Genomic DNA, 17,378 nt, shown 5'->3' on the forward strand with positions numbered 1-17,378 from the left:
CCTCAGTTACCAGTCAGCTAGTAGTTCTCTGTAGCCCCAGTTACCAGTCAGCTAGTAGTTCTCTATAGCCCCAGTTAGCAGTCAGCTAGTAGTTCTCTATAGCCCCAGTTACCAGTCAGCTAGTAGTTCTCTATAGCCCCAGTTACCAGTCAGCTAGTAGTTCTCTATAGCCCCAGTTAGCAGTCAGCTAGTAGTTCTCTATAGCCCCAGTTACCAGTCAGCGAGTAGTTCTCTATAGCCCCAGTTACCAGTCAGCTAGTAGTTCTCTATAGCCCCAGTTAGCAGTCAGCTAGTAGTTCTCTATAGCCCCAGTTACCAGTCAGCTAGTAGTTCTCTGTAGCCCCAGTTACCAGTCAGCTAGTAGTTCTCTATAGCCCCAGTTACCAGTCAGCTAGTAGTTCTCTATAGCCCCAGTTACCAGTCAGCTAGTAGTTCTCTATAGCCCCAGTTACCAGTCAGCTAGTAGTTCTCTATAGCCCCAGTTACCAGTCAGCTAGTAGTTCTCTATAGCCCCAGTTACCAGTCAGCTAGTAGTTCTCTATAGCCCCAGTTACCAGTCAGCTAGTAGTTCTCTATAGCCCCAGTTACCAGTCAGCTAGTAGTTCTCTGTAGACCCAGTTACCAGTCAGCTAGTAGTTCTCTGTAGACCCAGTTACCAGTCAGCTAGTAGTTCTCTATAGACCCAGTTACCAGTCAGCTAGTAGTTCTCTATAGCCCCAGTTACCAGTCAGCTAGTAGTTCTCTATAGCCCCAGTTACCAGTCAGCTAGTAGTTCTCTGTAGCCCCAGTTACCAGTCAGCTAGTAGTTCTCTATAGCCCCAGTTACCAGTCAGCTAGTAGTTCTCTGTAGCCCTAGTAAGGAGTCCCAGCTAGTTTAGCCAAACTAGCATGCCGAGCTAATATAGTCTCTGCAACTCAGAGAATAGAATACAGAATCTTCTAGAAGAATCTTCTAGCTTTACAATTCAGTTCAGTTCAGCTAGTCTAACAACACTTTCATTTAGCTAGCTAGTTATGTTAAGCCTCAGTTAGAAGTCGCCGCTAGTTTGACCAAACTAATTGTAACTAGCTCTGGTCTCAGTGACGAGAAGAGAGGAGGGAATCGTTCAGAATTGTCCAGCTTCACAGCTCAGGTCAGCTTCGGCTAAACGGTTTTAGCATAACAGCTCAAATGAGTTCAGTTGAGTTCAGTCAAGATAGTAGTCAGAGTTTAGCAAACTTTACCTTCAGCTAGCAGCCCAAGCTAACAGGGGAGCTAACGGGGGAGCTAACAGGGGGAGCTAACGGGGGAGCTAACGGGGGAGCTAACAGGGGGAGCTAACGGGGGAGCTCACAGGGGGAGCTAACGGGGGGAGCTAACGGGGGAGCTAACGGGGGCGCTAACGGGGGAGCTAACGGGGGATAACACTTATTACATTGAGAGCCAGGAGGAGGGGGCGGGGGTGAGGAGAGTGGGGGGCGGGGGGGGGGGGGGGGGCGTACAGTCAAAACATCCAATGGGTCTCAGAAGAAGACGAAGAAAAAAAATAGGTGAAAATCAACAACATCAGCTTAGTATTTCTTTCCCAGCTGGGATGGAAATGTGGCAGTTGGGAATGTCACTTTGCTTCATAATTCAAAACACTCTGCAGCGTGGGAGTGTTTCTCTGATCTCCTCCATACTTTACAGTCCATGGAGGGGGGGTACGGACAGGTAGTATATGAACGGGGGAATTGTTTGTGTGTAGGGGAGGGGAACACACATCTTTTAAAAAGGAATTCGTTCCCAGACACACAGTAGAAAGTCTTCATACCACAACATCGCAACAATTCTTTGTGTCTATGAATCGGATGGAGGATGGAGTTTGTCACTTTGTGCTGAAGAAGGGGTGTCGGGAGAGGGGGGGGGGGGTCACTTTATTAGAAGTGGTCTTCGTCTGATACATCCACAATATAGATTAGATATAGGGCTGGATTCAATTCCGTGAATCTTCCGCGATACGGATTGAATTCAACACATTTGTCTTCATACTCGTCCCGAGGCAAAGTTGTCCGTAGAAAACTGTTTCCGGGCCGATGTCTCAACATCGGGTTTTTATTGGAGCGTTAAAACCCACTTAAGATAGAAAACCGATAAGGTCTAATCTCAAAATGTTATCTAAAAACATGTTCATTTTTTATATTTACAGCTCTTTTTTTTAAAAACACAATGTTGTTGTTTTGTTGTTGACGTTTGTCTGTAAGTACAGTGAGATGTGACAGAGTTTTGTTTTGATGAAACATCCCCGACATTAATGACATTTACTCTTCAACTCCATTCATCCATAGATATAGTTGTCTGTGAGTCTTCAGCAGAAAACCATTCCTCTCGCTGTTTTGTTGGCCACAAATGAAGAAGAAAAAATACAGGTCAAAGTGTAACATTTTACAAAAAACTGTAGTAGACAGAATTGTACAAAAAAAACTGAAAATGTATACAGTTTTTAAAACAAAACTTTTAATTCCTTTTTAATTTTTTTGAGTGTGGACTCTAAGTGCAGTGGTTTTGTCCCGAAAACGTCACGTCCACGTTATTCGTTCAGTAGTTCCTGCAGACAGTTGGGTGATTTGAAGACCTCGGGGACTTCACTGTCTAGTTTACAGATCACCTTATAGATGGCCTTCTTCCAGGATGGGTCCACGTCTTTCCCTGCTACTATGGCGTTGAAAAACTCCCTCAACGTCAGCTGGGACACTTCCAGGAATCGCTCTGGAACCTGAGAGAGAGAGAGAGAGAGAGACAGAGAGAGAGAGAGAGAGAGAGAGAGACACACAGAGAGAGACAGAGACAGAGAGACAGAGAGAGAGACAGAGAGAGAGACAGAGAGAGAGAGATCAGGTTACGTCTCAAGGGTTGTGGTTCAGCAGATGAATAATAATATCTGCAGGTACAGTAATATCTGCAGGTACAGTAATATCTGCAGGTACAGTAATATCTGTAGGTACAGTAATATCTGTAGGTACAGTAATATCTGTAGGTACAGTCCAGCCATACAGCCACCTTGAGGTTGCAAGTTCAGCACGCCATAGTATTCACATAGTACATGCTGGGACTCGACACACACAAGCACCACACACACACACACACACACACAGAGATAGTTGGGCAGGCAGACAAAGGGAGACGGATAGAGCCATCTGTAATTTGGACCTCTTTACAGGCCTGATTTACGATGGACAAGACAGATCTCTCTCTGTGTGTGTTAAGCCTATGATAGCTGTGTTCCAGTGTTTAGTGGTCGACTAGGCCGCTCATAATGGATTCATCTTTACAATAGCCTACAACAGACTGTGTGTGTGTGTGTGTGTATGTGTATGTGTATGTGTGTGTGTGTGTGTGTGTGTGTGTGTGTGTGTGTGTGTGTGTGTGTGTGTGTGTGTGTGTGTGTGTGAAGACCAACAGCTGAGTATCACCACAATAAGATGAGAGGTAACCAACAATTAAAGCCTCCAGCCAGCAGACAGAGAGAAAAGGGTTTGTGACAAGAATAACTCTCTCTCTCTCTCAATTCAATTCAAATGGCTTAATTTGCAGGTGAAACATTGTCAAAGCAAGTTAAATAGATCATAAACTAAAGTGAAATACACAATAAAAAACTAACAGTAAACATTACACAGTAAACATTACACACTGTGGTATTTCACCCAGTGGATATGGGAGTTTATCAAAATCAGGTTTGTTTTACAATTATTTGTGGCTCTGTGTAATCTGAGGGAAATATGTGTCTCTAATATGGTCATACATTTGGCAGGAGGTTAGGAAGTGCAGCTCAGTTTCCACCTCATTTTGTGGGCAGTGTGCACATAGTCTGTCTTCTCTTGAGAGCCAGGTCTACCTACTGCGTCCTTTCTCAATAGCAAGGCTATGCTCACTGAGTCTGTACATAGTCAAAGCGGTCAGGTATTCTGCCGCTGTGTACTCTCTGTTTAGGGCCGAATATCATTCTAGTTTGCTCTGTTTATTTGTTAATTCTTTCCAATGTGTCAAGTAATTATCTTTTTGTTTTCTCATGATTTGCTTGGGTCTAATTGTGTTGCTGTCCTGGGGCTCTGTGGGGTCTGTTTGTGTTTGTGAACAGAGCCCCAGGACCAGCTTGCTTAGGGGACTCTTCTCCAGGTTCATCTCTCTGTAGGTGATGGCTTTGTTATGGAAGGTTTGGGAATCGCTTCCTTTTAGGTGGTTGTAGAATTTAACGTCTCTTTTCTGGATTTTGTTAATTAGCGGGTATCGACCTAATTCTACTCTGCGTGCATTATTTGGTGTTTTACGTTGTACACGGAGGATATTTTTGCAGAATTCTGCATGCAGAGTCTCAATTTGGTGTTTGTCCCATTTTGTGAATTCTTGGTTGGTGAGCGGACCCCAGACTTCACAACCATAAAGGGCAATGGGTTCAATAACTGAATCAAGTATTTTTAACCAGATCCTAATCAGAATCTGTGCAGAAGATCTAGGTGCTGCTGTAGGCCCTCCTTGGTTGGTGACAGACGCACCAGATCATCAGCAAACAGTAGACATCTGACTTCAGATTCTAGTAGGGTGAGACCGGGTGCTGCAGACTGTTCTAGTGCCCTCGCCAATTTGTTAATATATATGTTGAAGAGGGTGGGGCTGAAGCTGCATCCCTGTCTCACCCCACGACCCTGTGAGAGGAAATGTGCGTTTTTTTTCTCCCAATTTTAACCGCACACTTGTTGTGTACATGGATTTTATAATGTCGTATGTTTTTCCCCCAACACCACTTTCCATCAATTTGTATAGCAGACCCTCATGCAAAATTCTGTTGAAGGCTTTTTTGAAATCAACAAAGAAGACTTTGCCTTTGTTTTGTTTGGTTGTCAATTAGGGTGTGCAGGGTGAATGTGGTCTGTCGTACAGTAATTTGATAAAAAGCCAATTTGACATTTGCTCAGTACATTGTTTTCACTGAGGAAATGTACGAGTCTGCTATTAGTGATAATGCAGAGGATTTTCCCAAGGTTGCTGTTGACGCATATCCCACGATAGTTATTGGGGTCAAATTTGTCTCCACTTTTGTGGATTGGGGTGATCAGTCCTTGGTTCCAAATATTGGGGAAGATGCCAGAGGTAAGAATGATGTTAAATAGTTTTAGTATAGCCAATTGGAATTTGTTGTCTGTATATTTGATCATTTCATTGAGGATACCATCAACACCACAGGCCTTTTTGTGTTGGAGGGTTTGTATTTTGTCCTGTAGTTCATTCAATGTAATTGGAGAATCCAGTGGGTTCTGGTAGTCTTTAATAGCTGATTTGTATTTGATCATGTTATATGTTTTTTGCTGTTTGTTCTTTGTTCTTTGTTATAGAGCCAAAAAGATTGGAGAAGTGGTTTATCCATACATCTCCATTTTGGATAGATAATTCTTCGTGTTGTTGTTTGTTTAGTGTTTTCTAATTTTCCCAGAATTGGTTAGAGTCTATGGATTCTTCAATTACATTGATCTGATTTCTGACGTGCTGTTCCTTCTTTTTCCGTGGTGTATTTCTGTATTGTTTTAGTGATTCACCATAGTGAAGGCGTAGACTCAAGTTTTCTGGGTCTCTGTTTTTGGTTGGATAGGTTTCTCAATTTCTTTCTTAGGCTTTTGCATTCTTCCTCTCTCTCTCTCTCTCTCTCTCTCTCTCTCTCTCTCTCTCTCTCTCTCTCTCTCTCTCTCTCTCTCTCTCTCTCTCTCTCTCTCTCTCTCTCTCTCTGTCTCTCTCTCTCTCTCTCTCTGTCTCTCTCTCTCTGTCTCTCTCTCTCTCTCTCTCTCTCTCTCTCTCTCTCTCTCTCTCTCTCTCTCTCTCTCTCTCTCTCTCTCTCTCTCTCTCTCTGTCTCTCTACCCCTCTGTCTCTCTCTCTCTCTCTCTCTCTCTCTCTCTCTCTGTCTCTCTCTCTCTCTCTCTCTCTCTCTCTCTCTCTCTCTCTCTCTCTCTCTCTGTCTCTGTCTCTGTCTCTCGCTCTCTCTCTCTCTCTCTCTCTCTCTCTCTCTCTCTCTCTCTCTCTCTCTCTCTCTCTCTCTCTCTCTCTCTCTCTCTCTCTCCCAACCCCCGGACACACACATCATTCTTTCTTCCTCAAATCAGACTTCCTTTGGGCAACCCCTCTGGTACCCAGTGTCCAGTGATCTCACTGGCTCCTAAGGTGTGTGTGTGTGCGTGTGTGTGTATGTGTGTGTGTGTGCAGAACAGCTGTCTCTGACAATAGGCAGAGTCTCAGTAACAAAGACGCGTCCTTCAGACCGTCATGTGATATGAGGGGCTGCCTCACGGTCAGATGACCCTGGCTATTGTCTCAGCACACACACACACACACACACACACACACACACACACACACACACACACACACACACACACACACACACACACACACACACACACACACACACACACACACACACACACACACACACACACACACACACACACACACACACAGCCCGCGTGACTCCAATCAGTCTCAGTAACAAAGACATTGCCTTCATCTTATCCTCGAGAATGCTTGAATGCACTCACACACACAAACACACACACACTCTCTAAAGACACACACACACACTCTCTTAAGACACACACACACACACACAGCAATCTCAATGCCGTTTACCCTCTGTCTTAGAGACAAAGACACCTGCCGTCCCAGCTTAGTGTAATTATAGCTATCTGTCAGACCCCCTGATAACTTGTTCTATAAGTTAACATAACCACTGTTGTCAGACCCTCTGCTAACTTGCTCTATAAGTTAACATAATCACTACCATTCTCTACTCTGGGGAAGAGAGGAGAAGAGAAGAGAGGGGGAAGAGAGGAAAGGGAGAGGAAGAGGGAGAAGAAGTAAAGAGAGGGAAGAAAGGATGGGAGGAGGGGGAGAAAGGGAGGATAGAAGTGGAGGGTGTAGTCTTTAAACATAATGTCGTCTCAGAAGAGTTATTCAGACCCAGAGCTTTGTGGAGAGGTAACAACCAGATACACAAAGAGAGAGGGAGGAGAGGGAGAGAAAGAAAGAGGGAGATGAAGGAGAGAGAGAACATTTAAATTGAATTGAGAAAGAAAGAGAGAGAGAGAGGGCAGAAAGAGAAGAGAGGGGGAGGGTACGAGGGAGAGGAGAGAGAGAGAGAGAGAGAGAGAGAGAGAGAGAGAGAGAGAGAGAGAGAGAGAGAGAGAGAGAGAGAGAGAGAGAGAGAGAGAGAGAGAGATTTTTTCCCTTTTGTATTTTAACTATTTGCCCATCATTACAACACTGTATAAGGACATAATATGACATTTGAAATGTCTTTATTCTTTTGGAACTTTTGTGAGTGTAATGTTAACTATTAATTTCTGATGGTTTATTTCACTTTTGTTTATTATCTATTTAATTTGCTTTGGCAATGTTAACATTGTTTCCCATGCCAATAAAGTCCCTTGAACTGAGAGAGGGGTTGAAAGAGAAGGGGGACAGAAGGAGGGAGAGAGAGAGAGGAGAGGGGGTGAAAGAGAGGGGGGATGGTAGGAGGGAGAGAGAGAGGAGAGGGGTTGAAAGAGAAGGGGGACGGAAGGAGGGAGAGAGAGAGAGGAGAGGGGGTGAAAGAGAGGGGGGATGGTAGGAAGGAGGGAGAGAGAGAGAGGAGAGGGGGTGAAAGAGAGGGGGGATGGTAGGAAGGAGGGAGAGAGAGAGAGAGGAGAGGGGTTGAAAGAGAAGGGGGACGGAAGGAGGGAGAGAGAAAGAGAGAGGAGAGGGGGTGAAAGAGAGGGGGGATGGTAGGAAGGAGGGAGAGAGAGAGAGGAGAGGGAGTGAAAGAGAGAGGGATGGTAGGAGGGAGAGAGAGAGAGGGGGGACGGTAGGAGGGAGAGAGAGAGGAGAGGGGGTGAACGAGAGGGGGGACGGTAGGAGGGAGAGAGAGAGAGGGGGGACGGTAGGAGGGAGAGAGAGAGGAGAGGGGGTGAAAGAGAGGGGGGACGGAAGGAGGGAGAGAGAAAGAGAGAGGAGAGGGGGTGAAAGAGAGGGGGGATGGTAGGAGGGAGAGAGAGAGAGGGGGGACGGTAGGAGGGAGAGAGAGAGGAGAGGGGGTGAACGAGAGGGGGGACGGTAGGAGGGAGAGAGAAAGAGAGAGGAGAGGGGTTGAAAGAGAAGGGGGACGGAAGGAGGGAGAGAGAAAGAGAGAGGAGAGGGGGTGAACGAGAGGGGGGATGGTAGGAAGGAGGGAGAGAGAGAGAGGAGAGGGAGTGAAAGAGAGAGGGATGGTAGGAGGGAGAGAGAGAGAGGGGGGACGGTAGGAGGGAGAGAGAGAGGAGAGGGGGTGAACGAGAGGGGGGACGGTAGGAGGGAGAGAGAGAGAGGGGGGACGGTAGGAGGGAGAGAGAGAGGAGAGGGGGTGAAAGAGAGGGGGGACGGAAGGAGGGAGAGAGAAAGAGAGAGGAGAGGGGGTGAAAGAGAGGGGAATGGTAGGAAGGAGGGAGAGAGAGAGAGGAGAGGGGGTGAAAGAGAGGGGGATGGTAGGAGGGAGAGAGAGAGAGGGGGGACGGTAGGAGGGAGAGAGAGAGGAGAGGGGGTGAACGAGAGGGGGGGCGGTAGGAGGGAGAGAGAGAGAGGGGGGACGGTAGGAGGGAGAGAGAGAGAGAGAGGAGAGGGGGTGAAAGAGAGGGGGGATGGTAGGAGGGAGAGAGAGAAAGAGAGAGAGAGGGGGTAAAAGAGAGGGGGGGCGGTAGGAGGGAGAGAGAGAGGAGATGGGGTGAAAGAGAGGGGGGCGGTAGGAGGGAGAGAGAGAAAGAGAGAGAGAGAGGGTGAAAGAGAGGGGGGACGGTAGGAGGGAGAGAGAGAGGAGAGGGGGTGAAAGAGAGGGGGGATGATAGGAGGGAGAGAAATACATAAAAGGGAGAGCTCCCCAGTGTTCAAGTAGACGCAACATGTGTGTATTAATTGATTGTTCTCTGGGCTAGAGAAATATTGATCACAGACACTCACACACACCTAGAACACTTTAAAACACACACGTACGTACAAGCACACGCATGCACGCACGCACACACACACACACACACACACACGCACAAGCCCCTCCATCGCAGAGGAAATAGTGACATGTCTTTTCATCAGTAAAAGACAGAGACGGTAAAGAGTTAGAGAATAGAAACATGGAGAGTTTTCTCTAACAGGGTGGGAACTAATCACATAGGAAACATGATAGTCCTGAAACATGACAATCCTGAAACATGACAATCCTGAAACATGACAATCCTGAAACATGACAATCCTGAAACATGACAATCCTGAAACATGACAATCCTGAAACATGACAATCCTGAAACATGACAATCCTGAAACATGACAATCCTGAAACATGAGTCCTGAAACATGAGTCCTGAAACGTGTGTGTGAACCTTCTGTAGCCTCGATGTGTATGTGTGTTTGTGTGTGTGGGTGTGTGTGTTTGTGTTCGTGTATGTGTGTTTGTGTGTGTGGGTGTGTGTGTTTGTGTGTGTTTGTGTGTGCGTGTGTGTTTGTGTGTGTGGGTGTGTGTGTTTGTGTTCGTGTATGTGTGTTTGTGTGTGTGGGTGTGTGTGTTTGTGTGTGTTTGTGTGTGCGTGTGTGTTTGTGTGTGTGCTCCTTTGAATTGTAGACTAAAGGAAAGATGAGACCCTCCTCTTTAAGCTCCCAGAAATGTCCCCCCTCTCCATACCCCCGAGGCCAAGCCCCACAACCCCTCCCCTGTGTGTGCCACCCATGAACCTTAAGTGCCTCTTGCCAGCTGATAGAATACATGCAGAGGCTTGTCCTCCAGAATGTGTGACACACTCCATCAGACATTAAGCAGAGCCCAACACTTCCTCTGTGTGTGTGTGTGTGTGTGTGTGTGTGTGTGTGTGTGTGTGTGTGTGTGTGTGTGTGTGTGTGTGTGTGTGTGTGTGTGTGTGTGTGTGTGTGCGCGTGTGTGTGTGCCAACTTTGAAAGAACGTCTATTCTTCCAACTAGTCGATCTCCAAGACATTTCTAGTCGATCTCCAAGACATTTCTAGTCGATCTCCAAGACATTTCTAGTCGATCTCCAAGACATTTCTAGTCGATCTCCAAGACATTTCTAGTCGATCTCCAAGACATTTCTAGTCGATCACCAAGACATTTCTAGTCGATCTCCAAGACATTTCTAGTCGATCTCCAAGACATTTCTAGTCGATCTCCAAGACATTTCTAGTCGATCTCCAAGACATTTCTAGTCGATCTCCAAGACATTTCTAGTCGATCTCCAAGACATTTCTAGTCGATCTCCAAGACATTTCTAGTCGATCACCAAGACATTTCTAGTCGATCTCCAAGACATTTCTAGTCGATCTCCAAGACATTTCTAGTCGATCTCCAAGACATTTCTAGTCGATCTCCAAGACATTTCTAGTCGATCTCCAAGACATTTCTAGTCGATCTCCAAGACATTTCTAGTCGATCTCCAAGACATTTCTAGTCGATCACCAAGACATTTCTAGTCGATCACCAAGACATTTCTAGTCGATCGCCAAACATTTCTGTAAAAAACAACTACGATAAAGTCTTGCGTTCCCATTTTTATTTCTTTTTTTCACGCTGTTGGAAAAGTGTTCCCATTTTGAACCATTTCATTGGTCTGAAGGAGAGCAAATCAAGTGCACCTATAGGCCTATCGCTGGCCAATCAGATGGCTGAGATCACTGTGTCTGCACTGTTTCCTCTCTCCATACACTATAGAAGAAGCCTAAAATAGGGCTGCTGCCACACAGTAAAATTCCCCCGTAATCTCCTCTTATGCACTCTGGCACATGTGTTGGTAATATCCAACTAGCTAATGACCATCAGGTCGCTACAGGCCTGGTACTCAGGGCTCTATTGTCCTTCCATCAGGTCTCTACAGGCCTGTTACTCAGGGCTCTATTGTCCCTCCATCAGGTCTCTACAGGCCTGTTACTCAGGGCTCTATTGTCCCTCCATCAGGTCGCTACAGGCCTGGTACTCAGGGCTCTATTGTCCCTCCATCAGGTCGCTACAGGCCTGGTACTCAGGGCTCTATTGTCCCTCCATCAGGTCGCTACAGGCCTGTTACTCAGGGCTCTATTGTCCCTCCATCAGGTCGTTACAGGCCTGGTACTCAGGGCTCTATTGTCCCTCCATCAGGTCGCTACAGGCCTGGTACTCAGGGCTCTATTGTCCCTCCATCAGGTCGCTACAGACCTGGTACTCAGGGCTCTATTGTCCCTCCATCAGGTCGCTACAGGCCTGTTACTCAGGGCTCTATTGTCCCTCCATCAGGTCGCTACAGGCCTGGTACTCAGGGCTCTATTGTCCCTCCATCAGGTCGCTACAGGCCTGGTACTCAGGGCTCTATTGTCCCTCCATCAGGTCGCTACAGGCCTGTTACTCAGGGCTCTATTGTCCCTCCATCAGGTCGTTACAGGCCTGGTACTCAGGGCTCCATTGTCCCTCCATCAGGTCGCTACAGGCCTGGTACTCAGGGCTCTATTGTCCCTCCATCAGGTCGCTACAGGCCTGGTACTCAGGGCTCTATTGTCTCTCCATCAGGTCGCTACAGGCCTGGTACTCAGGGCTCTATTGTCCCTCTAACCACTCTGACACGAATGCAAATGAAAACAAAAATCAACAGAACAGCATCTTTAAATACTCACTTCACTGTGATTGGTCAATCTGAAGAAAGAAGTTCAAACAGGAAGTAGAGCTGCTGAGAGTGCTGCAGCACATCTGAACAATCAGAATAATAATATTTAAAAAATATATATATTGAAATTATTATTATTTATTTGTTTTCACAAAAGTAGTGCACTGGGCCTTTACTTGTATTTGTGGACCGATATAGACGTCGGCAACGCGAGCAAAACAATATATTTTTTTCACCCATCGCCGCTTTGACAAAAAAGTTAGTTGTATAATTAAGAACAGAATGTTGCTGGTTTCAACAGTTGGAATTGTGAGAGTCGTTGTCCCTGTCTCTCTGTGATGTCATTCTAATGGAATCCACAAAGATCACAACCATGTCCTCAAACATTTACATCAAAACCTGAAAAGTTATGGGCAAAGACACAAAACATCCACATCAAATTAAATATTTTTCTTGATCAAATAACATGGAAAACAACAATTTTTCTTGCAGGATTAATTTACCATGGACACTGTGCTAACAAACCTCCAGACGAGCTTCAATGCCATACAGCACTCCTTCCGTGGCCTCCAACTGCTTTTAAATGCTAGTAAAACTAAATGCATGCACTTCAACCGATCGCTGCCCGCACCCGCCCGCCTGTCCAACATCACTACTCTGGACGGTTCTGACTTAGAATATGTGGACCACTACAAATACCTAGGTGTCTGGTTAGACTGTAAACTCTCCTTCCAGACTCACATCAAACATCTCCAATCCAAAGTTAAATCTAGAATCGGCTTCCTATTCCGCAACAAAGCCTCCTTCACTCATGCTGCCAAACATACCCTCGTAAAACTGACTATCCTACCAATCCTTGACTTTGGCGACGTAATTTACAAAATAGCCTCCAACACTGTACTCAGCAAACTGGATGTAGTCTATCACAGTGTCATCCGTTTTGTCACCAAAGCCCCATATACTACCCACCACTGCGACCTGTATGCTCTCGTTGGCTGGCTCTCGCTACATATTCGTCGCCAAACCCACTGGCTACAGGTCATCTATAAGTCTCCAGCAGGTATGTCTCAATGGTCATCCCCAAAGCCAACTCCCCCTTTGGCCGCCTTTCCTTCCAGTTCTCTGCTGCCAATGACTGGAACGAATTGCAAAAATCACTGAAGTTGGAGACTTATATCTCCCTCACTGACTTTAAGCGTCAGCTGTCAGAGCAGCTCACCGATTGCTGCAGCTGTACATAGCCCATCTGTAAATAGCCCATCCAACCAACTACCTACCTCACCCCCATATTTGTTTTAGTTTTTCTGCTCTTTTGCACACCAGTATTTCTACTTGCACATCCTCATCTGCACATATATCACTCCAGTGTAAATTGCCAAATTGTAAGTACTTCGCCACTATTGGTCTATTTATTGCCTTACCTCCTTACTTCATTTGCACACACTGTATACAGATTTTTATACTGTATTATTGACTGTACGTTTTGTTTACTCCATGTGTAACTCTGTGTTGTTGTTTGTGTCGCACTGCTTTGCTTTATCTTGGCCAGGTCGCAGTTGTAAATGAGAACTTGTTCTCAACTGGCCTACCTGGTTAAATAAAGGTGAATAAAGGTGAAATAAATAAAACATCCCTTCCTTACAAGCCACTTAATGTAAATGTACATCGACTGGTCATCTAGGTTTGTACCTGTAGACTTTCCATCACCGTGACGATAAAACAACGTACAATCCAGTAATTGAGTACATTGAGACATCAAGTGGTTTGTGATGACGTGGCTCAGTTGGTAGAGCATGGTGCTAGCAATGCTAAGGTTGTGGGTCTGAATTCCCGCGGGGGGGTGGGGGGGGGGGACCAGTATCAACAGTATGAACATGTATGCACCCCCTACTGTAAGTTGCTCTGGATAAGAGCGTCTACAAAAAAATTTAAAAAAGGAATGAATAGACCATTTCATTTTTCACATAGAAATACGTTTTCAAGAAATTGGAAATTGCATTCCAGGTGACTACCTCATGAAGCTGGTTGAGAGAATGTCAAGAGTGTGCAAAGCTGTCATCAAGGCAAAGGGTGGCTACTTTGAAGAATCTCAAATATAAAATATATTTTGATTTGTTTAACACTTTTTTTGGTTACTACATGATTCCATATGTGTTATTTCATAGTTTTGATGTCGTCACTATTATTCTACAATGTAGAAAATAGTAAAAAATAAAGAAAAACCCTGGAATGAGTAGGTGTGTCCAAACTTTTGATTGATAGTGTATATCAAGCAAGTATTTTTATATTCCACAAGTATTATCAGATTAACTGTTTTGTACAGATAATTATCAGACTCAAATTACAAAGGCTGGTAAACACTCAAATACAATTCGTTTGAACTTTTTCACAAAAGTAGTGCACTGGGCCTTTACTAGTCCTGTATTAACAGACTGATATAGCCTTCTGTAACACTGGGCCTTTACTAGTCCTGTATTAGAGGACTGATATAGCCTTCTGTAACACTGGGCCTTTACTAGTCCTGTATTAGAGGACTGATATAGCTTTCTGTAACACTGGACCTTTACTAGTCCTGTATTAGAGGACTGATATAGCCTTCTGTAACACTGGGCCTTTACTAGTCCTGTATTAGAGGACTGATATAGCCTTCTGTAACACTGGGCCTTTACTAGTCCTGTATTAGAGGACTGATATAGCTTTCTGTAACACTGGACCTTTACTAGTCCTGTATTAACAGACTGATATAGCCTTCCGTAACACTGGGCCTTTACTAGTCCTGTATTAGAGGACTGATATAGCCTTCTGTAACACTGGGCCTTTACTAGTCCTGTATTAGAGGACTGATATAGCTTTCTGTAACACTGGGCCTTTACTAGTCCTGTATTAGAGGACTGATATAGCTTTCTGTAACACTGGGCCTTTACTAGTCCTGTATTAGAGGACTGATATAGCCTTCTGTAACACTGGGCCTTTACTAGTCCTGTATTAGAGGACTGATATAGCCTTCTGTAACACTGGGCCTTTACTAGTCCTGTATTAGAGGACTGATATAGCCTTCTGTAACACTGGGCCTTTACTAGTCCTGTATTAGAGGACTGATATAGCCTTCTGTAACACTGGGCCTTTACTAGTCCTGTATTAGAGGACTGGTATAGCATTCTGTAACACTGGGCCTTTACTAGTCCTGTATTAACAGACTGATATAGCCTTCTGTAACACTGGGCCTTTACTAGTCCTGTATTAACAGACTGATATAGCCTTCCGTAACACTGGGCCTTTACTAGTCCTGTATTAGAGGACTGATATAGCCTTCTGTAACACTGGGCCTTTACTAGTCCTGTATTAACAGACTGATATAGCTTTCTGTAACACTGGGCCTTTACTAGTCCTGTATTAGAGGACTGATATAGCCTTCTGTAACACTGGGCCTTTACTAGTCCTGTATTAACAGACTGATATAGCTTTCTGTAACACTGGGCCTTTACTAGTCCTGTATTAGAGGACTGGTATAGCATTCTGTAACACTGGGCCTTTACTAGTCCTGTATTAACAGACTGATATAGCCTTCTGTAACACTGGGCCTTTACTAGTCCTGTATTAACAGACTGATATAGCCTTCCGTAACACTGGGCCTTTACTAGTCCTGTATTAGAGGACTGATATAGCCTTCTGTAACACTGGGCCTTTACTAGTCCTGTATTAACAGACTGATATAGCTTTCTGTAACACTGGGCCTTTACTAGTCCTGTATTAGAGGACTGATATAGCCTTCTGTAACACTGGGCCTTTACTAGTCCTGTATTAGAGGACTGATATAGACGTCTTCATCGCGGGCAAAACCATTTCTGCACCCCTGTTAGGCAAAAACAACATCGCAGCACACCCACCCCAAACTACTTCCCGCGGTTTTTAGAGTTCAACAACAGGTTGAAATTGAGTGGAAAGCCTGGTCTTTGTGGACGTGAAACAGGAACAGGAAATGGACAGTGCTTTGTCAGGTGATGATTACTTCAAAACAACCCCGATGTAAATTCAGAGTTTATGCATATTCATTAGACCAATCCCGAATTAAACCATAAAAAAATTAAATGATGATTGTGCCAATATAAAACACAGCCTACTGCTTCACTGCAGAAAAAAACCTTAAAAGAAAACTAATTTAAGAAGCCTTTGGTAGATAATTGGCCTATACTCCAAAATTAAACATATTCTAGTAATCTCCTTTGAGGTAATACTGGATAATTATGCAAATTGGATGGACTGGTTACCTCATGCTATGCCCCAAACTTTGGAGAGAACGTACACGGCATACAGAGTACTGGGTAGCTGCAGGAACCGTGTTGGAGAGCCCATGGCATACAGAGTACTGGGTAGCTGCAGGAACAGTGTTGGAGAGCCCATGGCATACAGAGTACTGGGTAGGAACAGGGTTGGAGAGCCCATGGCATACAGAGTACTGGGTAGGAACAGGGTTGGAGAGCCCATGGCATACAGAGTACTGGGTAGCTGCAGGAACCGTGTTGGAGAGCCCATGGCATACAGAGTACTGGGTAGCTGCAGGAACAGTGTTGGAGAGCCCATGGCATACAGAGTACTGGGTAGCTGCAGGAACAGGGTTGGAGAGACCATGGCATACAGAGTACTGGGTAGCTGCAGGAACAGGGTTGGAGAGACCATGGCATACAGAGTACTGGGTAGGAACAGGGTTGGAGAGCCCATGGCAGTGAGCGTACTGGGTAGCTGCAGGGACAGGGTTGGAGAGCCCATGGCATACAGAGTACTGGGTAGGAACAGGGTTGGAGAGCCCATGGCATACAGAGTACTGGGTAGGAACAGGGTTGGAGAGCCCATGGCATACAGAGTACTGGGTAGGAACAGGGTTGGAGAGCCCATGGCATACAGAGTACTGGGTAGCTGCAGGAACCGTGTTGGAGAGCCCATGGCATACAGAGTACTGGGTAGCTGCAGGAACAGTGTTGGAGAGCCCATGGCATACAGAGTACTGGGTAGCTGCAGGAACAGGGTTGGAGAGACCATGGCATACAGAGTACTGGGTAGCTGCAGGAACAGGGTTGGAGAGACCATGGCATACAGAGTACTGGGTAGGAACAGGGTTGGAGAGCCCATGGCAGTGAGAGTACTGGGTAGCTGCAGGGACAGGGTTGGAGAGCCCATGGCATACAGAGTACTGGGTAGGAACAGGGTTGGAGAGCCCATGGCATACAGAGTACTGGGTAGGAACAGGGTTGGAGAGCCCATGGCATACAGAGTACTGGGTAGCTGCAGGGACAGGGTTGGAGAGCCCATGGCATACAGAGTACTGGGTAGGAACAGGGTTGGAGAGCCCATGGCATACAGAGTACTGGGTAGGAACAGGGTTGGAGAGCCCATGGCATACAGAGTACTGGGTAGCTGCAGGAACCGGGTTGGAGAGCCCATGGTATACAGAGTACTGGGTAGCTGCAGGAACAGTGTTGGAGAGCCCATGGCAGTGAGAGTACTGGGTAGCTGCAGGAACAGGGTAGGAGAGCCCATGGCATACAGAGTACTGGGTAGCTGCAGGAACAGGGTTGGAGAGCCCATGGCATACAGAGTACTGGGTAGCTGCAGGAACAGGGTTGGAGAGCCCATGGCATACAGAGTACTGGGTAGCTGCAGAAACAGGGTAGGAGAGCCCATGGCATACAGAGTACTGGGTAGCTGCAGGAACAGGGTTGGAGAGCCCATGGTATACA

The 17,378-nt window shown here is 45.9% G+C and overlaps 1 protein-coding gene across 2 annotated transcripts in view; it reads right to left on the reverse strand.

Annotated features, from left to right (window-relative positions):
• Window positions 1–668: 668 nt before the first annotated feature.
• Window positions 669–17,378, reverse strand: part of LOC139563628 (prospero homeobox protein 1-like) — a 69,772-nt gene continuing 53,062 nt past the window's right edge. The window contains exon 7 of one of the 2 annotated variants that reach the window (XM_071382467.1): window positions 669–2,735. In XM_071382467.1, the coding sequence (XP_071238568.1) occupies window positions 2,550–2,735 (186 nt within the window). In that variant the 3' untranslated portion in view covers window positions 669–2,549. The remainder of the gene's footprint in view (window positions 2,736–17,378) is intronic. The other variant, XM_071382466.1, reaches the window with a different exon arrangement.

This window comes from Salvelinus alpinus, chromosome 34, assembly GCF_045679555.1.
Source record: "Salvelinus alpinus chromosome 34, SLU_Salpinus.1, whole genome shotgun sequence".
Classification (NCBI taxonomy): Eukaryota; Metazoa; Chordata; class Actinopteri; order Salmoniformes; family Salmonidae; genus Salvelinus; species Salvelinus alpinus.